This window comes from Fukomys damarensis, unplaced genomic scaffold, assembly GCF_012274545.1.
Source record: "Fukomys damarensis isolate Sample0158 unplaced genomic scaffold, DMR_v1.0_HiC HiC_scaffold_39, whole genome shotgun sequence".
Classification (NCBI taxonomy): domain Eukaryota; kingdom Metazoa; phylum Chordata; class Mammalia; order Rodentia; family Bathyergidae; genus Fukomys; species Fukomys damarensis.
Genome location: NW_022900951.1, coordinates 58,945,813 through 58,970,714, shown reverse-complemented (window position 1 = coordinate 58,970,714; position 24,902 = coordinate 58,945,813). Strand labels below are relative to the sequence as shown.

General features: G+C 36.7%; 1 protein-coding gene across 3 annotated transcripts; it reads left to right on the top strand.

Moving 5' to 3' along the window:
• The first annotated feature begins 6 nt into the window (after window positions 1-6).
• Window positions 7-24,363, top strand: Rlim (ring finger protein, LIM domain interacting). 3 transcript variants are annotated; one of them, XM_010631226.2, is made up of 6 exons: window positions 7-118; window positions 1,868-1,929; window positions 15,328-15,520; window positions 17,224-17,307; window positions 19,241-20,516; window positions 20,595-24,363. In XM_010631226.2, the coding sequence occupies exons 3-6, from the start codon at window positions 15,352-15,354 to the stop codon at window positions 20,911-20,913; spliced, it is 1,848 nt and encodes a 615-aa protein (XP_010629528.1). In that variant the 5' UTR covers window positions 7-118; window positions 1,868-1,929; window positions 15,328-15,351; the 3' UTR covers window positions 20,914-24,363. The 3 variants fall into 3 exon arrangements, with proteins under 3 accessions (XP_010629528.1, XP_019064094.1, XP_019064097.1); XM_019208549.1 differs by having other exon boundaries at window positions 19,238-20,516; XM_019208552.1 differs by having other exon boundaries at window positions 19,238-20,572; window positions 20,651-24,363.
• Window positions 24,364-24,902: the final 539 nt, after the last annotated feature.

The window sequence follows — 24,902 nt, the reverse complement described above, 5'->3', positions numbered from 1 at the left end:
GGCGGGTCTCAGCCAGCCACTCACCCGAGGAAGCTTGAAAGCGGTGGCCTCGGAGGCGCGGAGGAGGCTCAGCGGAAACGGCTGAACTAACCGAGTCAGAGCCTGACCTTAAAACTCAGTAAGTGAAGGCATGGGAATTCTCTGAAATGGATGGTAGGGCAACAGGAAGACCGCGGAGCCGCGGCTGCCGTTTTCCCTCAAAATGGCCTGAGTAACGCGTGGTGGCAGAGGCTCAGCGCCGCCTCCGGGCCCGAGGCCCGTTGCTGCAGGGGGACTCCGTAGCATAGTCGCTGCTGCCATTTTAGTTCGGTGGTACCTTCGACCGGCTCTTTTAGAAGGGGAAGGAAGGGTAGTAGTAGTTCCCCCCGGAGGCTGGGCGAGCTGAAGCCTGAGCCCGGCGGAGCCTTAAGAATTTCGTGGAGGTGCTTTCGAGTTTTGGCCTCAGGCGTGAGAGTGTGAGAGTGCCTCAGGTTTTACTCTCCTGCTTTTGAGAGGCTTCCCTCTCCGTCCCGCGTTTTACGTGGCAAGCTTGGCTTTGGGAAAAACGAAACTGCGCTAAGTCAGATGTTAGAAATCCGTAGGCCTTAATATTTTTCCCAGGATTTTCAAAGTCCCACTTTGGGCCCTTGAACAGGGCAAAACCAATTAAGCGACCCTGGGGCCGCGATGACATCTTCCCTGAGGAGCTGAGGTAAATGTGATTTACCCCTTCGTTCATATAATTCTGGCTTATTCTCTGCCAGGTATTACTAGAAGAATCCCCCTAAAAGAGAGCGAAAGGCCTTTGCGAGTTAGTTGTTTTTCCCTGGGTAAGGGTGGGAATTAGGCCAAATTATTTTCAAGTTAATTTCCATTCCCTCCGCCAAAAAAGAAAGGGGGGGGGCAAGCCTAAGGGTCTTGGCTTCTGTGTGCAGTACCTGCCACGTACGCCATAGCTTAGTAACTAGTATTAACCGGTTGGGCTTCTGCTTCCTGAACACTCAGTCCCCTTTTTCCTTATGCTGATTAATTTCAAGATGGAGGAGACAGCCACGTTCCTTCCCTAGACAGTTTCACCATACTTATTCCACAGGTTAGTCCAGGAATCTGAGGCCTAGCAGACTTGTTATTTAAGTCATTTTTTGGTATAGGAGCCAAAGGAAACATTTCTATCAGATTGTCTTCCACCATTTGTAAGGCCCCACAGTTATTTTTTTCTGGAAATAAGGAGCCTGCGTTTCCTGAATAAAAATTAACTGCAGTGCTTCTGGATGATTGAAGAGAGGAAAAGAATAAGTGTAATCATTTCTTTGGCTCTCCATGATTACAGACAAAGTAACTGCTTAAATCACCCCATCAGTTACGGTATGTCAGTCCTGTAGTACTTAAGAGCTGGCAGGCACAATTACAGGCCTGACCCTTACTCAAATCAGTTTTCTAAACTAAGAAAATACGGATTAAGTACCAAGCCTTTTTAGAAAACACGATTTTAGGATAAATTACTCAGAATGTCACAAACGTTTACATTGATGATTTTGATGATTTTTAATACTTTAGTTCCTGCTTTAGACTAGTGTAATGTGCCAAATAAGTCCTTGAAAGTGACTGTCAGAATCTGAAAATAAAAATAATTACTGGTCTGATAAGGAAACGGCCTAAGTAAGGTTACATAAAAAAGGTAGATCACCTCTCAGCCTTTAAGGAAATCTTTTATATAACTTCTGGTTCCCTCTGATCTTTTGGTCTCCCCCAAATAGCTGAATACTGTTATTTAGATTAGGTTATGGGGTTTGTGTGTAACTATAGGATGTGTGTTTTTTAAGGATATATTGTATTTCAAAGAAAATGTGTATCTTATAAAAGAATAATGGATTCTTTTTTTTTCTAGAGCAGAGTGAAGAAAACTAAAATCCAGTTTATTGTATTTCAGTACTATGTCATAACAGCCAGGTAATTTATTTTTTGTGGGGTCTTCTCATGACTTATGTGTAGAATGCATGTTTTAAAATATTTATTGTTATGTTTTACATACTCGGGTTGGGTGGGCTCATTGATAAATGTTAGTTGGTGTTGGGTGTTCTTCATGATGAGAATGGGTACTTTTCACTGGGAATTCAAAAGGTAATGGTTTTCGGTACCTGGAACTCAACCAGTGCTTTATCTGTGAATGTTACTCTTTTAAAATAGTATCTAGCTGGGGATTTAGCTCAGTGGTTCCACTGACTGCCTTATAAGCGCAAGGTCCTGATTTCAAACCCTGGTACCAAAAAAAAAAATAGTATCTGAACTTTACCAAAACCCTATAAAACAGAACAAAAATATTTGCTGCCATAAATCATTGAAATAGCATAGGTAGAAATAAATTTAAAAGCCTTCATTTGAAGAATAATTGAAATAGCTATAGAATATCTTACAAGAGTTTGATCTTTTATATACATATATATAGTGTGTGATACTTGATTTTTTTTCCCTTCAGGATTCTAAAAATCAAAATTGATGTATAATACTCTATCCATTCTCTTTGCGGGGCGGGCACCGGGGATCGAACTTGGGTCCTTGCGCTTGCAAGGCAGGCGGTGGAACCACTGAGCTAATCTCCGGCCCTGTATTTTTTAATGGTATTAATTGATGCCATTTTTAAAGATAACCATATAAATGTATTGCCCTAACGAGCAATTTTTAATGTAAAAGGAACATTATTAATTATTCCTGGACAGGTGCAAAGTTGAATTATCTCAGGCAAATTGGCATAGACAAAATTAATAATTTCTGTTGAAGGTTTATGGACTAGGCCTTGTGATTTACATGAATTATTTTATAATCCTCACTACAATACCTCTTGAGGATGTTGATTATTTTACAGAGAAAGCTGAAACTCAAGAGAAGAGGTTAAGTAATTTGTCCTCAGTTAAAAATCTAGTTGATGATGGAACCCTCATTTTTATCTCCAGGCTGTCTAACATTGATGTCATTAAACTTTAATGCCTCTAGACTGCTTTATTTCCAGTTACTTTGAAAGTGAAATGAAAATGAAAATTAATAAATTTATAGGTTATGTTGCATCAAAAACTTCCATTGAGTCTCAAAAGTAATCTGCTTTATGAAGTAGACTTATCTAGCAATTACCCCCACTTTGTTTTGTCTCTTTCTGTTCTGTTTCAACTATTAGTGCTCTTGATGTAATTTGATGAACCTAATTTAAAATCAGAAACAATTTTAAGAAATAACGATAATGAAATATCTAGAAATATTCAGTTGGTGTATATCTTTTAAATTAGTGAACATGTGAGGCCTTAATACAGATCAAATGAGGCATTTATAGAATTACATGTGAATTACTTTTTTCATAGTCCTGGTGGACTGGGAAATAGATCATTGACCATCTTCCTTCCTTTGATTTACCATAGAATGGTTAACAAGTTAGAAAGTAAAAGTCTTGTCAAAATCGACCAATAAGGTGCAAGGATTTTGGGCCAGTCCTAATATGGGGACAAGTTTTTCTTCTGTAAATTTAGTTCTTTAACATTTTTCTATAATAGAAGATTTCCAAAACTTTATGGCCCATTGATTTAAAAAAGCATGCAGATTACACAATATTTTTGAAGTTTTGATAACCAGTGTAAGTTAGCAGTAAAATTCTGTACCCATTTTTTTCATATTTTCTCAACCTTGAATATGGAAGTGTTTCAGGATAATCAAATAGTTCATTTTTGCTTTCATCAGTTGAGGTATACAGTGGTAGTGGTACCTCGGTCCATGAACTTAATTTGTTCTACAATTTCGGAAAAAATGGCCATGTTTGTGTTTGTGTGGGAAAGATAGCTGCTGTCTTGTCACCAGATGCAGAGTTTGCAAAGCAGAATTTTGTCAGATGCTTCTGTTTGTGAACCAAATTGTTTGCAAACAAAAGTATTTGTGAACTGAAGTACCACTGTATTTTAAAATATCTGGATTCTTTGGATATATTTTTCTTGCAGTACTACATCCCTAGTTTGTTATTTATTTTGAGACAGGGTCTGGGCTAGGTCCCTAAGTTTCCCAGGCTATGCTCAAACTTACAGTTCTCTTCCCTCTGCCTCCCAGATTAGGAATTTACAGTTTTCCTCCTAAAATACAGTTGGCTTTGTTTTGTTTTGGTGTTTTTTTTTTTTGCTCTTAAGATTTTATCATAATGCTTCAACGCAAGATTTTAATCTCATTAGTCATAATAGTACCTAAATATGTGTGATAAATATCAGTAGAAAGTGCATGGTATAAATATATTTTTATGGATCTCTTGTAGTAACTTCACAGCTACAGGTTGTGTTGTTCCATTTGCCAGTCTGATGGTGTTTGCTTGGTGATGAACATACTTTCTAGGAGTGGGGAAAGATTTATGGTTACTATTTAAAATTTTTCTGGAATAAAAAATTCCCCTCCTCCTGATCTCTGCTTGACCATAGGAAGAAAGGACAATTTAAATCACCCAAATTGAGATATTTTTGAGAGTAAAACGGGGCAATATTATATATACTTCACAAACCAGGGATATATGGGCACTCTTTATTATTTGTACATTGATTCATCGTAGACATTTGTCAGCATGTTTGGGTTTAAATACAAAAATGGCTTTCACCAAATATAACAGTGATTGATGTTGATATTTTCCTTTTTTGATCATGATTTTAATTTTTAAAATTGCCATAACTTTGAAAAATTGATTTTTTCGTAGGAAATCATATGTTCTTTAAAATAGTATTTTAGTTACTAATGAACACCAACATTGCCAGTAATTAGTGAATTTACATTAATGGGAGATAAAACATTTCTAGCCCTTTTATTTTTTGAAACAGGGTCTTGTTAAGTTGCCCAGGCTGGGTTCAGACTTGTGATCCTCATCCCTTGGCCTCCCAGAGTGCTGTGATTACAGGCATGTGCCACCATGCCTGGCTACATTAATAACTTTTTAAAATAAACACATGAGCCTTTTATGCTTTTGAATTTTAACTTCTTGGGAATAATGAGAGAACCAAGTCAAAATTCAGTGTATGGATAAGACCGAATTCTTATTTAGGGACATGGCTCTGTAATAAGAGAACAGGAAGTGGGTAATTGAAGATTAAACTCACTGTAAAATACTTGAGATGAAATGTCAAAATGGTTTCCTTTGGGATGGGGTGGTACTGGGAATTTAAGCCAGGGCCTTCACAGGAGGTACATCATCAGCCCCCCCCATTTATTTATTTATTTATTTATTTATTTAAGTAAGTTACTCTCAGGCTGGACTTGAATGCAATCCTCCTGCCACTGTGCCTGGTGATACATTTTTTTAAAAAAAAACTAGAGGGCTGGCGTATTTAGTTCAGTGATTCCGCTGCCTACCTCACAAGTGCAAAGTCCTGAGTTCTATCCCTGGTACCAAAAAAAAAAATAAATAAAATTTGAAGTAAAAACGAAAGATTGGTAACATGGCATGGTCTTCTGTCTTTTGATTTACTTTTCTGGAGTTAGTATTTTTGCTTGTTTGTTTTGAGGCAGGGTCTCCTGTGTAACCTAGGCTGGCATTGAGCTCTAGATTGTTTTGCTTTGGTTTTCCAGTTCTAGGATTACAGGTGTTCGCCATGATATCTGACCCTGGAGTTCTTAATACTCTTTCAATTTAGCTGTTGTAGCAGTCAAAATTGTTTGTGAGCTGCAGGTCAGTACACTTCCTAAGAAATTAGACACGAGAGACATTCCCTAGTCTTTTTAGTTTTGTTTCTTGAATCTAGTAAAAGATAAAATATAGGTGAAGCTAAACTACCATTACTATTCAGGTAATCTATAATTTCTTGTTCCTATAGTAATATCAGCAGTGGGAGATGCTTTGGGTGGTGTCTTCTGATAGGCCACTTTTGGATACTGTCAACAAATTGTGTGGTTGATGAGAATTTACAATAAACAAAGGGAGTAAGACATCAAATCTACCTTATGATTTAAAAGAATATCTTGTATTTCATTTTTGAAAGATAAGAGAGACATAAGCAAAGTGGCAGTAAGCAAAGCAGAGCTTCTAATCTCACATCCTAGTTATTCATGTTATTAAGCTTTACATTTGTGATAGTACTGTAATGTGACCTAAAATATGCCTTATCCACAATCACAAATTCATAGAACTGGAATGTATGTTGTAAATAGTTTAATATTGTAATATTGATGGAGACCCTGAGGCACAAGAGGTTAGATGAATTGGCTAAATTTACATAGTCAGGTTACAGCCAACAATACAATTCAATGTGTCTCCTTTTCACAGAGCTGAATTCTTCCCCTCTGCTACCCATGTAGGAATAAAAAAGTTACCTGGTTATTGTGAGTCATTTATTTGTATATTACAAATATCACAAAATTTTAATTAAGTATTTTATATAGGAAGAATTGGCAACACTTGTGTCATATATGTATATGTACATATATATATATATATATATATACACACACACACACACACACGCTTGGTACTTTTTCTTCTGACCTCAAATTCAGTAGTTCTTCATGATTTAAATTTTTAAAAACTGAAAAAAGTATTTTTAGTTTGGTATTATTGAGCTAACATTCTGTTGATGATGCCATTAATTCTTAACCTCCTTTCTGAGGTAAAACACAGTAGTTCAGAGTGGCCTTGAACTCAAGATCCTCTTGTCTCAGCCTCCTGAGTGCTGGAATTACAGGCATAGGCCATTATACCTAGCCTTTGTGAAGTTCTTCATAAAGCTCTGTTGGAAACAAAGTGATGCTTTTTCTTTTTTAGTATACCATGTTTTTGCATTCATACCCATGATTTTTTAAGCAGTTGGCATGTCTTGCTTTAGTACTTTGGAACTTGGATGAATGCATATACAAAAGATGATTTGGATAATGCCCAACATACTTTTAATAGTTTGGTGATATTAGGCTATTTTAATTTTTGCATCTTGCCTATTCCCCTTTTGTTTTTAAAAAGAATGTCTTCCGTACTTAACAAATATAGGTTTTTCTTTTTAGGAGGAGGAGGATAGTACTGAGGACCTCCTGCCTGCTAGCCAAGCACTGTACCACTAATATACATCTCCACCCCTTTTTTTTTCTTTATTTTGAAATATGGTATCCCTATATTGCCCTGGCTGGGCTCAAACTTAAGATCTTCCTGCCTCAGCCTTCTGGGTAGCTGGAAGTATAAGCATATACTGATAAAGCATTGCTTATTTTTTAATCCAGTATTTGTGCATGCATTTAACTTGATGTATCAGAATTAGTTTTATAAAGTCTTCTTAGTTGACAATTGTTTTTTTCTTATTTGTTAAAGAGTTTTTTGATGTCTTAAGTTTTTGTAATTGGATACTGTGATCCATTAAATAAGTGCATTTATACTTAAGCCTATGTCTCCTGACCCATTAGTTTCTGTGGGGTTTTGTTTGACAAGGTCTCACCATGTATCCCAGGCAGCCCTCAAATTGGCTAAATTGTCATTTAGTGAAAAGTTGACTGAATTGTTTTTTTGTTTGTTTCATGCCCCCCCCCATACTGAGGATGGAACCCAGGGGCATTCAACAACTAAGCTATGACTTTAGTTTTCTCTCCCTCTCCCTCCCTCCCTCCCTCCCTCCGTCTCTGTCTCTGTCTCTGTCTCTGTCTCTGGCTATTTATTTATTTTTAGTTGGGGTTGTTGTTGTTTGAGACGAGGTCTTGCTGTATAGCACAGTTCAGGTTGGCCTTGAACTCTATACCCCAGATTGGCCTGAAACTTAAGGCAATCTTCCTGTCTCAGCCTCCCAAGTACTACAATTACAGGTTGGGCCACTGGCCTTATTTTTTTATTGAAAGTCAGGATCTCTAAGTTAAACAAGGCTGAGCTCAAATTTGATCCTCCTGTCTCAATCTCTTTTGTCACTTGGATTGTAGGAGTACATACAGCATTACTCCTGCCTTCGCCTGACTTTGGATGCAGGAATTCTGGATTTGATAAATCACTTCCTTTCTATATACTTCTGTTTTTCACTGATAGAGATAATTTCTACTTCGTGGGTTACTTATAAAGATATAGGTAAAAGGGCTATGTAAATGTACTGTTATGAGTACTGCTTATAACCAGGAAGATAGCTAAGTGATTTAAGAACAATTTTCTTAATGGTTATATAGGTGATGCCTTCATAGAAATAATTGTCTAAAATATGAATGTTATAACAGAGCGAATTAAGTAGTCCAGGAGTGTGTAGATTCCCCTCCCTCTTGCCTATGTATTTAGGCTCTTTTTAGTTATATTGGAAATGTACTATAGTATTTTTCACTTTGAAATAGAATCTGGAGACCCATTTTGTTAACACAATTCTTCACTGTTATTTTCACACCAAAATGGAGAAGAGTTTGTATTTGACCATTTTGTGTTGTGGTGCCTTAACATCTTTGATATACTTTAAAATGTTCTTTTTTCACTAACCAAACATTGGTGGCATTACGTTTACTAGGGACAGAACTTGTTTTGGTTTATTTATTTATTAATTATTATATAATTTATTATTTATTAAATATTTATTTCTTTATTTTGTTCCACTTAACTCAAAACTACTTAAAATGAGAGCAGGCTCATTGGGTATGTGAGGTAAAATTAATTTATAAGGATTGGAAAACATTGCTTGCCTTCAGGACCCCCCCCCAAAATGTGATTACCTCCAGTCTCCAGGACTTCTGCAGTTAGTGCAGCCATCACTCATATCTTAGCTGTCCCTGTAGGGTATAAGTGCTTTCTTATTGGAAAATCTTAACCCTTAACTACTACTCCAGGAGAAATGCAGAATTAAGGCCAAAAGAATGGAGATTTGGGACAAAAGTAGGAAAGAAAATCACATTTTTCTCTTTCTGTCCCCTGACCAATTATAAGGATCAAAATACTCCGTTGATAGAAGCCCCTAATTTAGCAAAAACTGTTTAATGAAGCCTTACTAGTTTGCATACATTTTTGAAATAAAAGTGTGTTACCGGAATGTCAGGTGGAAGTATTTCCCTTGATTTTTTCTGATGTGTATATGAAAAGAACATTACATATATTTTCACTGGTAAGAGCCCCCATGGGTTCATTTCCCAGTACCTTAAGAAAATAACTAAAGCAGAATAAAATGTTAGCTTATTCAACACAGCTTTAGTGCTTTAGTAGGACTACATTCCACTTTTTTGAACATTTAGCATTTAACTGAATATTTGCTATAAGTAAAATATACACCAGATTTTGAAAGCTTAGTTTACAAAAGCAGTTAAGTTCAGGGTGATACTGAACTTTTCATCCTTCTGCCTAGACTACCCAGGTAGGTGAGATTACAAATATGTATCACTGCACCCACTCACATTTTGTTTCTTTTGGACAGTGTTGCTTCAGCCAGGTGATTTAAGAGAAATGAACTCAATATTCACATTGGATTTAGTTCAGTCATTTAAATATCTACAGTGTGTAAAGCATTGTGTGCTGGTGGCTTTTGGTGGAGTTTTAAAGGGACTGCACTTCTGATTCTTTCTCTAAAGGAAGCCAATGGGGAAAAGGAGACTTATGCACTTCAAAAATATAAATACCATGAAGGCAGGCTGTGTCACTCTGGTAGTACAGATAAGTGTTGTATGCAGAAATGGATGAGAAAATTGCTAGTTGAGATAAAAAGCTTCTTAGGAGGTAAAGTTTCATAGAACCTGAAATGGTGAGTAAAAGTAAGAGTCCAAGGGAACAGAATTAGAAGTGTAAAGAGAGTAAAACACAAGGCGCAAGGTCCCGAGTTTGATTCCCGGTACCAAAAAAAGCGGGGAGAGGAAAGCACAAGAAATATTTGAGGGTAGGGATGGAGCAATACAAATGGATTCGTTTTGCCAAGAATGTGTTACAAGTTTGTATGATTGAAATACAAAGTTTTATATCACACGATACCCAGAAATGTAAGACTTAATCTTTAATACCATTTCAGTCCAAAGGGTCTATTGAAACCAGTCTGTTCTGACTCCTATCTAATAAAGAAGCTTCTCTTTAATATCCATTGTCTACTTGAATATTCCCAGAGCCAAGTAGTTTGCCTGCTTCAAGAGGCTTATTGCTTGGCTATTTTGGGACAGTTTTGTTAGACTGTTATTTGCTTCCATATTTTTCAACTATTGAGTCTAGTTTGACTCTGGCTATGTATTCTTTCATGTTACAACTCTCAATTTTTTGTGGTCCTAGAGATGTAACCCACAGGTACTCTCCTACTGAGCTACATCCCTCACCCCTTTATTTATTATTTTTAAAATCTATATTAATTTGTTTCTTTATTTGTTTATGTATTTATTGTTACCGGATTGAACTCAGGACATTGTGCTTGTGAGGCAGGCAGCAAAACCGCTGAAGTAAATACCTGGACCCCTTTTTATTTTTTAATACAGGATCTTGCTAAGATGCCCAGGCTAGGCCTGAATTTGGGATCCTCCTGCCTCAGCCTCCCAAATAGAATTACAATTATGCACCTGCACCTAGCTATCTCAATATTTGAATATGTTGTGTCCATTTTTATATTTCTTTTATTGTGTTTCCAGACTTCTTACCATTTGGTCACTTTAGACACTTTCTCGATGTCCTTTTTGAGGTATTAAAAAATGTTTCAAATACTGTACAGGTAATCTAAACAGCAGGCTTCAGTGGGGTTGTCACCTGCTTTTATTTTAATACGGTGATCTGTAAAAGCAACATGTGACTGTTGGGTTTCTTAGCAGCCAGGTCAAACAGGCTTTTTAATTGACCTTATGTATTCTAAAAACTTAAGACCTTTTTTGTCCCTCGGCAGCACTGATTGACTGAATCCAGGGTCTCTGCACTGAGCTGAATCTCCAACCCTTTTTTCATTTTTTTGAGACCGGGTCTCATTAATGTTTAGGCTGGACTCTTAACTTGTAGTCCTTCTCCCTTAGCCTTCCAAGCTGTTGGGATTACAGGCTTTTGCTACCAAACCTGGCAGACTTGAGATCTTTTTAAGGTGAACCACTGAGCCAGGTTCTTGTACTCCATACTATTGCTATGGGTTATTTTATCATGATCAATCTTTTTTTTTTTTTTTTTGTATTGGGGATCGAACTCAGGCCCTTGTGCTTGCAAGGGAGGCAGCAGTACCACTGAGTCAAATCCCCAGCCCAATCCTGATCAGTCTTAATCAAGTGAGAAACATCATTTTTATTTGCATCCATTTTCACAGTCCACTGAGAATTTAGAATGTTACTTTATCTCTTGTACATCTGTGCCAGTAGTGGTGAACCTTTTAAGAGAGTTACAGTGGTACAAATAATCCGCTGTAGTGTGTATACCATAGGTTCACCACCACTGATCAATGCTAACTCCCCATTGAGTTGTCCATGCACTTTTTTAGGATGTCTGGCTGATTCTTCCAAACAGCACATTTTAAAATGCTAAAGTTAACCAGGTGTGGTGGTCTACACCTATAATCCCAGCACTTGAGTGGCTAAGGAAGGGGGATTGCCACAAGTTTGAGGCTGCCCTGGGCTACATAATGAGTTCAAGGCTAGCCTGGACTACATAGCAACACCGTATCTCAAAAAGAAATGCTAAAGATTATAGGGCTGTTTGAAGGTTAACATTGTTCCGTACTATTTAAGGGTGATATTCAACAAGTGTGAATCTATTAAACTGTGTTGTCATGCTCCTTCCTCCTCAAAATGTTTCTGGGTTCAGCAGCAGCACCTGAAGCTTATTAACAGTGTAGCTCACAGATCCAACCACCAACCTACTGAATCAGAATCTGTAGGGTTTCCGGATGATTAACACATTTGCTAACATTTAAGAATCCCTGGGGAAGCCTACGTGTTGCTATAATGTTAGTAAGAGAAACACCAGATCATATGCAGACAACAAATAAGTTACCAATGTTGTCCTGTAGAATTAACTCTGTGGCCCGTGATCCCAGCACTTGGGGGGTGGGGGCTGAGACAGGAAGATCTGAGTTCGAGGCTAGCCTGTAATTCAAGGCCAGACTAAACTATATAGCAAGAAACTGTCTTAAAAAGTTAGACTTGGGCTGGGGATTTAGCTCAGTGGTGCCACTGCCTTCCTCGCAAGCGCAAGGTCCCAAGTTTGATCCCCAGTACCAAAAAAAAAAAGAATTAACTAATTTTAAAATTATGCCTGGCCAACCCGGAGAAAGCTTTGCATGTGATCCAGATGTGCAAGTCAGGGTTGAGAACCACCCCTGTGGAAAGCCAGTTAGCTTAGTGTGGCAGTGAACCCCACATCTGGGGTTTCTTGTACTGTTTGTAGTATATCTGATAGTCTATTGCAGAATTTTACCCTAGGTTTATTTATTGTCAGGTTTTACTGTGCTATAGTTTCTCGGCCTTTTTTGAATATTGGATCATTTTTTGTTTTTCTGCAGTGCTGTGGAGCTAGAACCAGGGCCTCTTGCATGCTAGGCACAGGCTCTTCCACTGAGCCAATCCCTACCTCTGAATCATTATTTCAAACTAATATTTTAACATCTCTACCATATCTCAGAGATCATTGTTAAAATGTTACACGTTCTTGTCTTGATTCTGAGTTTTTTCCCGTTTCCAGTTAGAAGGTAATTTTCCTTATTTAATAAAATTGAAATAGAATGACTCTACCTTCCATCTTCTGTTAATGCACTGAGTCCCCTTCAATACTTTAGTGCAAGATTCTTTTTCAGATAATTTTCTTAGATGTTTCCCATGTTTTGCAAGTTTCTGTTTCTGCACTTTAATGTCCTTGGTGCTATTTATAAGACTTTGTGTCACTGTTGTAACTTTTTGGTGTATGAATTTTCTTCTATCTTTGGTTCATGTAATTCATGTATCAGAACTTAGCGAATGTTTTTGCCTTCTTTTGGAGCCATTTGCTTTTGTTTATTGTTTGTGTTTTTGTGCTTTTTTGAGGCCAGTGCTTGGAATTGAACCAAAGCCTTCTTTCTCATTGAGCTTCTCATATTCCCAGCCCTTTCTTTAATTTTATTTGTTTTTGTTTTGTGGTTGTTTGGAGACAGTGTATTACTAAGTCACCAAGTAACCTAGGCTCAAGTTTTTGATTCTCCTATCCCAACCATAGTGCTATGATGGAAGATTAATTTTTAAAGCCTATTAAACCTAAAATTATTTTCAGAACTTTTTACTGAATATTCATTTGGATTTTGTTCTAACTTTCATGTTATTAGCATTAAAAATACTGCTTTTAAGAACATTAACCAGCCAGGCATGCTGGTGCCTGCTTTATAATCCCTAGCTTCTCAGGATGAGGCAGGAGGGTCAAAGATGCCTGGAAAACTTAACAAGTTGTCTCAAAATAAAATTAAAGGGACTGAGAGTGTAACTCAGTGCTAGAGTGCTTGCCTTAGCATGCAAGAGACCCTGGGTTCAATGCTCAGTGCCACAAAGAATACATCTGAGGCAAATATGGCGTAAACTTTCATAAACATTGATGGTCCTTGTTTTTAGTGTCTGGCGCATTTAGCATACAAGAGTGTTTAGTTTAAGCTACTGATTTCTGGTCTTCCCAAAGTTTCAAGTTATAAAATCAGTATTTGTCAGAAGTTTTAATAGTTTATTCCTATCAAATCAATCTTAGTTATGAGATTAGGAAACTTTCCAAAAATATGATTTTCCTCCCTCCACTTCTTTGACCTCCTTTTATTTGTCTAAACAATGATAGAATAGTTCTAAGAAGATGGTATGGCGATTTAGGTATGTCCATGTCTCAAGTTCTTAAGGTCCCACAAGCAGGCAGAGTTTGACAAGATAGGGTTTCTCTGAGATTTTATATCTGGAAGAGGGTTTTTTTTTTTGTCTTGTTTTGTTTTGCTCTTGAGGAATGATATGTGAACAGTATGGTGTCATGTACTGGGTGTAGGGTTTAATTTTATTACTAATATAGACTTTCATTTATTCACTATTGATAATGACTTTCCTTGCCCAAAAATGACTTACTTGGAAACATGCTTTAGACAAAAAACTTCATTTACACTTTTTAATGAAGAAATATTTTTTATTGATTTTATTGGTACATTTTAGGTATACAGTACAGTTGCATTCATTATTGGAATCTTGTACCTTTACATGACAGGTCTTGGTTCTCATTTTTTCCCCTTGTCCCTGCCCTCCCTTCACCCTTCCTCCCCTCCCCACTACAAAGTGTTTCTGAAGCATGTTTGAGATGTCCCCTCACAGAAGTGTTGTTCCAACAGACGGAGCTGCTCTTTGAGTGACCCAAGCTGGGGTAGAGCTTTAGGGAAAAGGCCTATCTGGAGTGTTTCTACTGCTGCAGGATTCTGCTACCAAAATAGAGTGAAACTGATAGAGGGGGAATCGGGTCCTTACATTTGCAAGGCAGGCCACTGAACCACTGAGCTAAATCCCCGACCCTCTTATGTACTATTATAGTTTTTCACACCAGAGAAACTATTCGGTATTTGCACATGTGTGACTTATTTATTTCACTTAGGAGTATATCCTCAGTATGAATCCATTTTCCTATGAATGAAGAAATATTTTTGATAAGATATTTAATTTTAAATTTTCTTAAATTGGAAGTATTATGACAAGTTTTCAATCTAATCATGTCAATATACAGTATTACTTTACCGTAGTTTTAGTGTCTTTGTATAATAAATGCAATCTCTGCCATGTAATCGTATTAAAATAACATAACCTTTGCTGTGCCTTTTAAGTGTGACATCCTAAGCCCACTTTTTTCTCATTTGACATCCATTTGTACTGGCGATTTTAAAAATCACAATACATTGATACACATGGCGCTTGAAGTGGTATCAGGTTATCACTGCATCATGATAATTTATAGTGCACTGAGCAGCAATGCAAAACAATAAGATTGCCACTTACAGTCTATAATATCTGCTCAGCTCTGCCATAATAGCAAAGAAAAACAAAACAGCCATAGATAATGTGTAAATATGTATGACCCTTTTCCAGTAAGACTTTATAAACGCTGAAAAGTGAATTTCATTCATTTTTTACACATTATAAAATATTCTCCTTTGTTAACTTTTTAAAAATGTAAAACTCAGGGATTTAGAATATAGCTTAGTGGTTAGCAGTACTCCCCAAAAATGGTCTGAACCATTCTTAGATTGCAAGAAAAACAAATATAAGCAGCATGGCTGGATTTGGCCCAAGGGCTATAGTTTGCCAACCTCTGATCTAGTCTTTTCCTAGTATAGCAGTGCTTTTCTGGAGTTTTTCTTTTATGTAATTTCATTTACAGTATTTGAAATCTTAAACTTCATGTCTTAACTTCCATTCCGGATTTTTGCATAATTAAATTGTACAAAATATGTAGTGTCCTGTTCTCAAGATTGGTCTTTTTCCTTTTAGATAATTTTCCACTTGTTCATCAAGATGGAAAACTCAGATTCTAATGATAAAGGAAGTGGCGATCAATCTGCAGCACAGCGCAGAAGTCAGATGGACCGATTGGATCGAGAAGAAGCTTTCTATCAATTTGTAAATAACTTGAGTGAAGAAGATTATAGGCTTATGAGAGATAACAACTTGCTAGGCACCCCAGGTATGCTTCATGTAATATAAGGATTTATATATGTATAATTGCTGGATTTTTTAAAAACATTTCAGTTTTTTAAATCTTTGGTCATTGTGTAGTATTAGTACATGAGGTATGGAATGATATTTACTGATGTACTTACTACCTGATATTGTTCATGTTTGAAATTATCTTGTCAGATATTTTAAAGTTATAAATTACAAATGTTTAATGAAATGATTGCAAAGAATGGAGCAGAACAATACCCTTTTTCTTTGTTTTATTTAACTTTGTAGACATGTACCCAAGTGTAGAATAGCTATTGGAACTTTTGTTTCCTAAGATAGACTTAATTCTGCTTTGTCATTTCTGATTTTCTGAAAATGTCCTAATTAATAATCTTCCACAGCTAGTTGGTGGAATAAACTGGTAACTTTGAGCCCATTCTCCTTTACCTGAATAAATCTCATTTGATCGTAGTTAAACCTGAGAATTTATTTATCTTCTTCATTATTTTTTATTAACCTTTAGGTGACTTCATAAAATTTTTATTAGTACATGTTCTTAGTATATAATGCTTTCATTCATCATGAGACCTTGGCACATGGACTGTATATAACACATCTTAATTCCGTTTATGTCCCCTTCCCATTTGTAAAAGATTTTGGCCCTTTTCCTATTATCTTTTATTTGGCTCTTTAATATATTTAATTAGTTTTCCTGTATAAGAGAAACCATGCAATGTTTGAATTCGTGTGTGTGATCTTCACATTGTTGTCTCGAGGGTGATTGCATAAAATTTAGTAGTAAGATTTTAGCGTAACTTTTAAGAAATGGAGCATGTTTTGAGCCAGTGGCAGACTTGAATCAGAATACCTTAGCTGAAGTTTTAGCTCTATTATTTGATACGGCTTCTGGCAAGTCAATCTCTTTCACACTGTGGTTGGTTGGTTGTTTGTTTTAAAATGCAAATAACAATGTCTACCCCCAGAGTTGCAGTTTTGAAAGGTTAGATGTATGTAAACACCCTTGTAAACTGGAAAGACTTCTGTGTGATGCTACAAATTGAACCCAGGGCCTTGTGCATGCTAAGCACATGCTCTACCACTGAACTATTCCTCTAACCCCAGAAGTATTCATATTTGTATAAATACAGGTTGTAGTATTTTGTTCCCAAAGAAGTGAATTTTGTTGCGGTCCTTATTCACTCCTTGATTTCCCAGAGATAAGAGTCACTGGCTTTCTTCTTTTTCATTCTTTAACAAATTTTGCTTTTAACCTTTTAAAGTTTAAGATAGGTTCTTGCTAAGTTTCTCAGGCTGGGCTTAAACTTGGAAACCTTCCTACCTTGCTCCAAGTTTGGAATTACAGGCATGCATTACTACACATGGCTGCTAGACAAAACATTTCTTTTATAACCAGTCATGGTGGTACATGCCTATAATTCCAACCACTCAGGAATCTGAGCCAGGAGAATGGCATATTTGAGTCCAGCATGTGCAACTTAGCAAGACCTTGTCTCAAAAATTACAAAGATCTGAGGGTGTAGATCTGAAGTAGATCATCCCTGCATTCCATTCAAAGTACAACAAATTTTTTCTTTCATAATCATTATCAGATTACTGTTGGTCATGGATGAAGTGTTTGTCATTCCCCTAACTTGTTCTTTACACTGTTTTGTTTAAAACTCACTGATTTTTATTTGTAACTTGATAATTCTTAACTTACAGGAGAAAGTACAGAGGAAGAGTTGCTGAGAAGACTACAGCAAATTAAAGAGGGTCCACCACCACAGAACTCAGATGAAAATAGAGGTATATTTTTCTTTGGGAGGTGGGTAGAGGATGGAATGATAAGAAATTCATAATAGTAAATGTCAGCCAAAGACTATATAGAAATGGCACAAATTAATTTGGTGCTAAATAACTTCTCATAAAAGGAAAAATAATATTTTCTTGATATTTGGTGAGAATAATCAGCATAGTTTTTCTGCTTTACCTTTGGATTGTTTGCATGAATTGGGAGACCATGAGAAATAGCCTATTTATTTTTTTAATCTTACTGAGTTTCTTAGTATTTTTTAAGTATACAGTACAGTTACATTCACCATTAGGATCTTGTACCCTTACATGACAGATCTTGGTTCTTTTTGCCCATACCCCCTCCACCCTCCCCTATTTACAAAACCTTTCTTTCCATTTTTTCCTTTTCTCATATTTTTTCTTGTCTCTTATTTCCTTTCCCCTACTTTTCCCACTTCCCCTAAACCGTTAGCCCTTTTGAGAAATAGCTTATTTAAATGTGATTTTTTTCCCCTTGATTTTTCACCTCCATTGAAATTTCCTACCTAATTCCTAATTTACTTACATGGCTTTTTTTTAATCTTTTTTTTTTTTGAGACAGGGTCTCACTATGTAGTTCATGTAGCCCAGGCTGGCCTCAAACTCAGGGCAGCCCTCCTGCCTCAGCCTTCCAAGTGTTAGGATTACAGGAATGACCACCATGCCCAATTATACATGACTCACTAGCCAAAAGAAATGATGTATTATCTGTCCCCATGGTTTTCAGCGGGCTGTAATTTTGTCACCCTGGTGGTATTGTGGGCATTTGTGCAACCAGACATCCTGATATCCTGTAGTGCACAGCACAGCTCCCAGAATTAATAATTCAAACGTCAGCAGTACTGCACTGAGAATCCTTCTGTAACCTCAGATTTGGTGTTCTCCCAGCTTGAACTATGATGATAGTTTAGTTCTTTAACGTACCATTTTATTTGTTGTGTAGGTTCAGGGTATTGATCTGGTCTTCATTTTTATGTCAATTTAAACTATTTTTGTGGGGGTACTGGGAACTGAAGCCAGGGCCTTCACACTGAGTTGTATCCTCAGTCATTTTTAAATTTTTTATTGTGAGACAGGGTCTCAATATTTTGCCCAGGCTGGGCTCAAATTTGAGATCCTCAAGCCTCAGCCTTGAATTACAGGTGCACCACCAACCCTGGCCTCAATTTTAAATCCTCTTATATTTTTGCTACAGTTACAGTTGTCTTTTATTTTAAGACAACCTCATGTGGGTGGGGGATATAGCTCTGTGGTAAAAGTGCTCTCCTTGCATGCATGAGGTCCTGGATTCAAGCCCTAGCACAGTGGGGAGAAAAAAAAACTTACATGATATCAAAGACACTTAATCCCAGAGGGTAGTGGAAGTAATGTAGACTAGCAGTAGCAAACCTTTAGCACATGTGCCACAACGGGCTGTTTGTATCATTGAAAGCTCTTAAAAATTGGCATACACTGTTGTAGACTGTTGTTGTGGACTGGTGAAAATTTGACTAATACTATTTGTACCAACCAGTAGCAGCACTGTACCTTAAGTATTGTTTACATACTTTGATTAGTGTTTTAATGAAAATATATTGTGTTCTGATGGTCTCACTATGGTATGCTAAGCTCTGCTCCATATATCATGAAATACTGAAAATAGACTCCATTTATTTTTTAAAAGGAAGTAGACTCCATATTCCTTTTAAAAAATAATTCTAAATTTCTCTAGGATTGGCTTGCTCTTTTCAGATAAAATTGAACTTTTCCTGCCCTTATAAATCTATATGGTGTATTTTGCAAGGATCTGTAAAAGTGAAACGTTTTGAAATTAAGTTCTTTAGTACAGTCTCAGAGCACTGTTACATGATTGTCCTAATTTTAGTAGTTCCTTTTTCTTCCTCTCTCCCTCCTTTGTTTTAAGCAGGTGGAGACTCTTCAGAGGATATGTCTAATGGTGACTCTATAATAGACTGGCTTAATTCTGTCAGACAAACTGGAAATACGACCAGAAGTGGACAAAGAGGAAACCAATCTTGGAGAGCTGTGAGCCGGACTAATCCAAACAGTGGTGATTTCAGATTCAGTTTAGAGATAAATGTTAACCGTAATAATGGGAGCCAAAACCCAGAGAATGAAAATGAGCCATCTTCAAGACGTTCTAGTGGAGAAATTACAGAAAACAACAGCCAAAGGCCAGTAGAAAATCCACGATCTGAAGCAACATCTGCAAGACCATCTAGGTCAGAACGAAATTCAACTGAAACATTAACAACAGAAATCCCACCTACTAGAGGTCAGAGGAGGGCAAGAAGTAGGAGCCCAGACCATCGGAGAACCAGAGCCAGAGCTGAAAGAAGTAGGTCACCTCTGCATCCAATGAGTGAAATTCCACGAAGATCTCATCATAGTATTTCATCTCAAACTTTTGAGCACCCTTTAGTAAATGAGACTGAGGGAAGTTCTAGAACCCGGCACCATGTGACATTGAGACAGCAAATAACTGGGCCTGAGCTATTAAGCAGAGGTCTTTTTGCAGCTTCTGGAACAAGAAATACCTCTCAAGGAGCAAGTTCTTCAGAGACAGCCATCAGTGGCGAATCTACAGGATCAGGACAGAGACCTCCAACCATAGTCCTTGATCTTCAAGTCAGAAGAGTTCGTCCTGGAGAATATAGACAGAGAGATAGCATAGCTAGCAGAACTCGTTCAAGGTCTCAGACGCCAAATAACACTGTTACTTACGAAAGTGAACGAGGAGGTTTTAGGCGTACATTTTCACGTTCTGAGCGGGCAGGTGTGAGAACCTATGTCAGTACCATCAGGATTCCCATTCGTAGAATTTTAAATACTGGTTTAAGTGAGACTACATCTGTTGCAATTCAGACCATGTTACGGCAGATAATGACAGGTTTTGGTGAGTTAAGCTACTTTATGTACAGTGATAGCGATTCAGAACCTAGTGGCTCAGTCCCAAGTGGAAATACGGAAAGGGTAGAGTCACGGAATGGAAGAGGGAGTTCTGGTGGTGGTAGCAGTTCTGGCTCCAGTTCAAGTTCCAGTTCGAGTTCCAGTTCTAGTTCCAGTCCTAGTTCTAGTTCCAGTGGTGAAAGTTCAGAAGCTAGCTCAGAGTTATTTGAAGGCAGTAATGAAGGAAGTTCATCAGGTGCCAGGCGAGAGGGTCGACATAGGGCCCCAGTCACATTTGATGAAAGTGGCTCTTTACCCTTCCTTAGTCTGGCTCAGTTTTTCCTCTTAAATGAGGAATGATGACCATTCACATTTGATGAAAGTGGCTCTTTACCCTTCCTTAGTCTGGCTCAGTTTTTCCTCTTAAATGAGGATGATGATGACCAACCCAGAGGACTCACCAAAGAACAGATTGACAACTTGGCAATGAGAAGTTTTGGTGAAAATGATGCATTAAAAACCTGTAGTGTTTGCATTACAGAATATACAGAGGGCAACAAACTTCGTAAATTACCTTGTTCTCATGAGTACCATGTCCACTGCATTGATCGCTGGTTATCTGAGAATTCTACCTGTCCTATTTGTCGCAGAGCAGTCTTAGCTTCTGGTAACAGAGAAAGTGTTGTGTAATTATCTGAACCGTCAGCTGTGTAGCTGGTGTAGTGATGGGCAAACAGGAATCACTTGATTTATGTCCACTTTTTGAGTGGTGCTTAGCCTAAATGTAAAGTAACAACTGAATTGAGTCATTTCCTTCTGAAAGAATCCTGTCCTTTCTCCAGCTTCTGTTCCAGAATTAAAAGATAATACTAAAAAAATTTAGGACCTAAAAATCTGACTTCAGTACCAGTTGAATTGGTAGCATCTCTGTTACCGATAATTTATACTTGTCAGTTTCTCTTTTGTTATCTTAAAAGATCTGCCTTAGCAATGGCTCCTGTCTGTTTCACGTTGATCTTTAAAGTTTCTCATGCCATAGGAGAGAGAGGTTAAGGAAAAATAATGTTTCATAAGTGATTACTTAAAGTTACGCCATTCCTAGTTATTAGTTTACTCAGATTCAGCCACATTCTGAATATTTGTTCACCTTTCAGACTCGGTGATACTGGACATGTCAGTGTAAATAACACTAAAGATATAGAATCTTCTAAGTGTATGACTGTCTCCTAAGCCCATTACTGTGGCACCCTATAGAGTGAGCTTATAGTTTGAGATATTTATCTTGTGGAAATATTAAAAAGCCTATGCTTGTGTACGTGAAGAAGTCACATTCATTTGTTTAAAGATGTAAAGCTATTTTGTAGAGGCTCAGTACTTTTCCAATGCACTGTTGTATTAATGCATTAAAAATTGTAAAGTACCATGCTTAGAAATGAGAAAACTGCTTTTTGTGAATGAACATAGTAAAAAACACAGCAAAGTATGAAGCTGCTTTTTTAAATGTGTAGGTGTCAAGAGCAGAACATATCTATAATATTTAATGTTTATGAACAGCTACAGTGACATGAAAAGGACCATGCAGAATCAAACTGAGTGAAAGACCAATGGAAATTTTGTATTTTGACTTGGATTTAGGCAGGTACTGAAAGATGAGGGTACAGAAAACTGCTCTGAAGTTTTCCTGAGGACTGTAGTAATACAGACATTGACTGGTTTCATATGGTGAGAGCAGTAGCAGCTTGATCTTGTATCCTACTTGAATAGAGGAAACAGAATAAGCAAATTTAGCAGAGCTCTCTTTGATTTAAAGAAAATGAACCATTGCCACCTAGCACAAGTTAAATTGATGTTTTTACAAATCTCAAATTTAAAAAAACCCATGGAGGAAAGAGACTATAGACCACTTTTAGCACAAAAATTGCAGTTGGTACAGACACATGCTAATAGGAAAGTCTCGAATGTGCTTGTTTTCAAGATTTGTTATGTAAGGTACTAGTGCACACTTGTTAATATTTCATTACTGTCTCTAGTACTGTCTCTAGTACAGATATACAGGTCACATTTAAAGACCTATTGAATTAAGGAGTTTTTATACTTTGTTCAAAGTGAATCATGATCGGTTAAGATTCAAATTTCAATTGTGATACCCATATTTGAACGAAACTGCTGATTCACTCTCCATTAATGTGCATTTTATGTTGTTTTCTTAGTGGTAAGAATAGATTTGTGATAACCCCAAAAACTGTTGCCTGATTTCTCTTTTAAGGCCAGTTGGGGTCAAGATTAGTCTGGCTATGGGGCAGATTTTTTGTTTTTTGGGGGGAAAGCTAATGGGCCAGAAGAGAAATTGAACACATCCTTGGCATTTAACACCACAAAATAAAAATGAGCTAATCATCCAGATATAGGTAAATACAAAATAAGTCTGTTTTCAGAATTACCTGGCTACTTTCACTATTATCAGCTTGGCTGTAAAGTTTATTTCAAAGCTCATTCTATCATATTTTCTTCTGGCTTTCAATCCTACCTACCTATTAAAGAAATTGTAAATATGGTAGTTGTTTACTGAGGATATGTACTGCTCTTGCAAGAAAATAATATCCAAACAAAGCTTCACTTTTTTAAAATATAAGCAGATTTCACTTTATGGCGCTTATGTAATACGTTTTATTTAAAAATTTTTTTCCATGTAAAAAATCTTGATTCCTTTATATTTGTGAGCCTCTTTGTCTCCTAAGGGTGTAATCTATGGTTTTCAGATCTACAGGGTAGTCTTGATTGGCTAAAAAAACTTCCATTCGTCCTCTTGGAATAAAATGTTCTCTTGATGGAACATTCATTTTAATAGTTTAAAATGAGCAGCAGCACATCATAAGTATAATTGAAAGTTACTGACAACAGGTACCTCACTAGCCTCCCAAAATATATTACTCACTTGTGAAGTATTAAAAGTAAGAGGTAACTCAAGCAGAATGCTGGTTATGAATGTAGATGTTGAAGCTGTTCATAAACACTGGAAGTAGAACTCTCACGTTGTTGAATGCACATATTGGACCCTGTATATGTGGATACCTTTTTTTTAATAGGATTCATCCATTGGCTTTAGAATGAATACAAATTTTTAGTGGAATTTGCTACTTTTCATTTTGCAAAGTCTATGACTAATATACTTACTGGTGTTGTAGACATTGAAGACAAAGTGGATTATAGGTGTCAGATGTTCAGTGGAGAATACAAATTGTTTTTTCCCCACCAGCATCCAAACACCTACTCTTGGGAGAGCATTTTCTTGCAAAAGACTACACTTCATTTTTTGTCTTTGCATTTTCTCTATTACAGAAATGTTCTGTCTTTAAGACCTACTTTGAACTTCATGCAGTAATAGGAATAAGAAAATACTGAAAGATTACATTGTTCAAAGCATAGCGGAAAGTACTACAAACTGTATTTCCTTGAATATTTCAGTTGATAAAAATTAATTTACTGTTATGAAATGTTTGTGGTGTTTTGTTTTTAACTCCAAGCAGCAGAGAAGGTTGGGATTATTACTACTAGAAGACAAAATCAAACAAGTTAGGTTAAAACATTTTAGATCCCAGCAACACAAGAAGTGGATCATACTAATTTGGAATATTTGCTCTAAAAAGAACACATTAGTTATACTTCAGTCATGTTAATGGAGGTGGGGACTGAGAAAACTTCACATTAGTGTTGGAATGTAGTTGATAATTGCTCAGATCATAAAATCTTTAGCACCAGGAAATACATAAAAACTTTAAGAATGTGATTGATGGAATTCCTCCAATCTTAAGATTAGAAAACTGGTTAGCTTTAAGTATTACCTCAATTAATGTCTCCCCCTCCCCCAAGGAAGACATCCTTTCCATGCCAAGTATTCTTACTGTAGTGTCTGTCTCATTTATGAGAAAAATACTACTTAGTATGCTTTGTATTTAAACACCTGCTTCCCAAGTAAACGCAACATGAATGGGTCGTGAATTAGCTATGACTTTCAGTCAGTTCCCCCAAATACCCATGGAATATGTAAATGTTAAATGCTTCTTAAAAGCCCATTTTTACAGCTTGCATTCTTACAGTAGCACCTTGTGGTTGACTTTTTTTAAAATGGGGGTATTTTTATCCACTGCCTTTTATTCTCCTTTGTTCTTTGTGAACAAAAATAATTTGTAATCTGCCTTATTTTTTTAAAAAATGTTTACTGGCCTTCCTGTCAAATATTTTACCAATATTAAGTACATGATGCCATGTTTGCAGGGCACTTTTGTTCTTTACTAGTCTTATAAGACTGCTTATTGCTAAGTTTTGAAGTATTCTGTACCTTAGTAATTGAGGGTAACAAGGTACATATTAAAAGTGTTTTTCTTCAGTATAATTGAATATATTTAATATTCAATAACTTGGAATTCTTTAGTAAATTGATTTTTAAATATTGAAAACAAATTGATGTAACATACTTCATTTGGAAAGTTCAAAGTGCAAATTCTGAGTAATACATCACTTTAAAATCATTTTAATGAGCAAAATAGCTGTGGATTCAGTACTGGCCCTTAGAAATATTTGAGCATTCTAAAACTAAGAATTCTCTCTGGAACATTTCTAAAATATCTAGTACTCTGAACAGGTGAGTGTTCTTAAGTAACTCTAGTGTGTATCTAAAA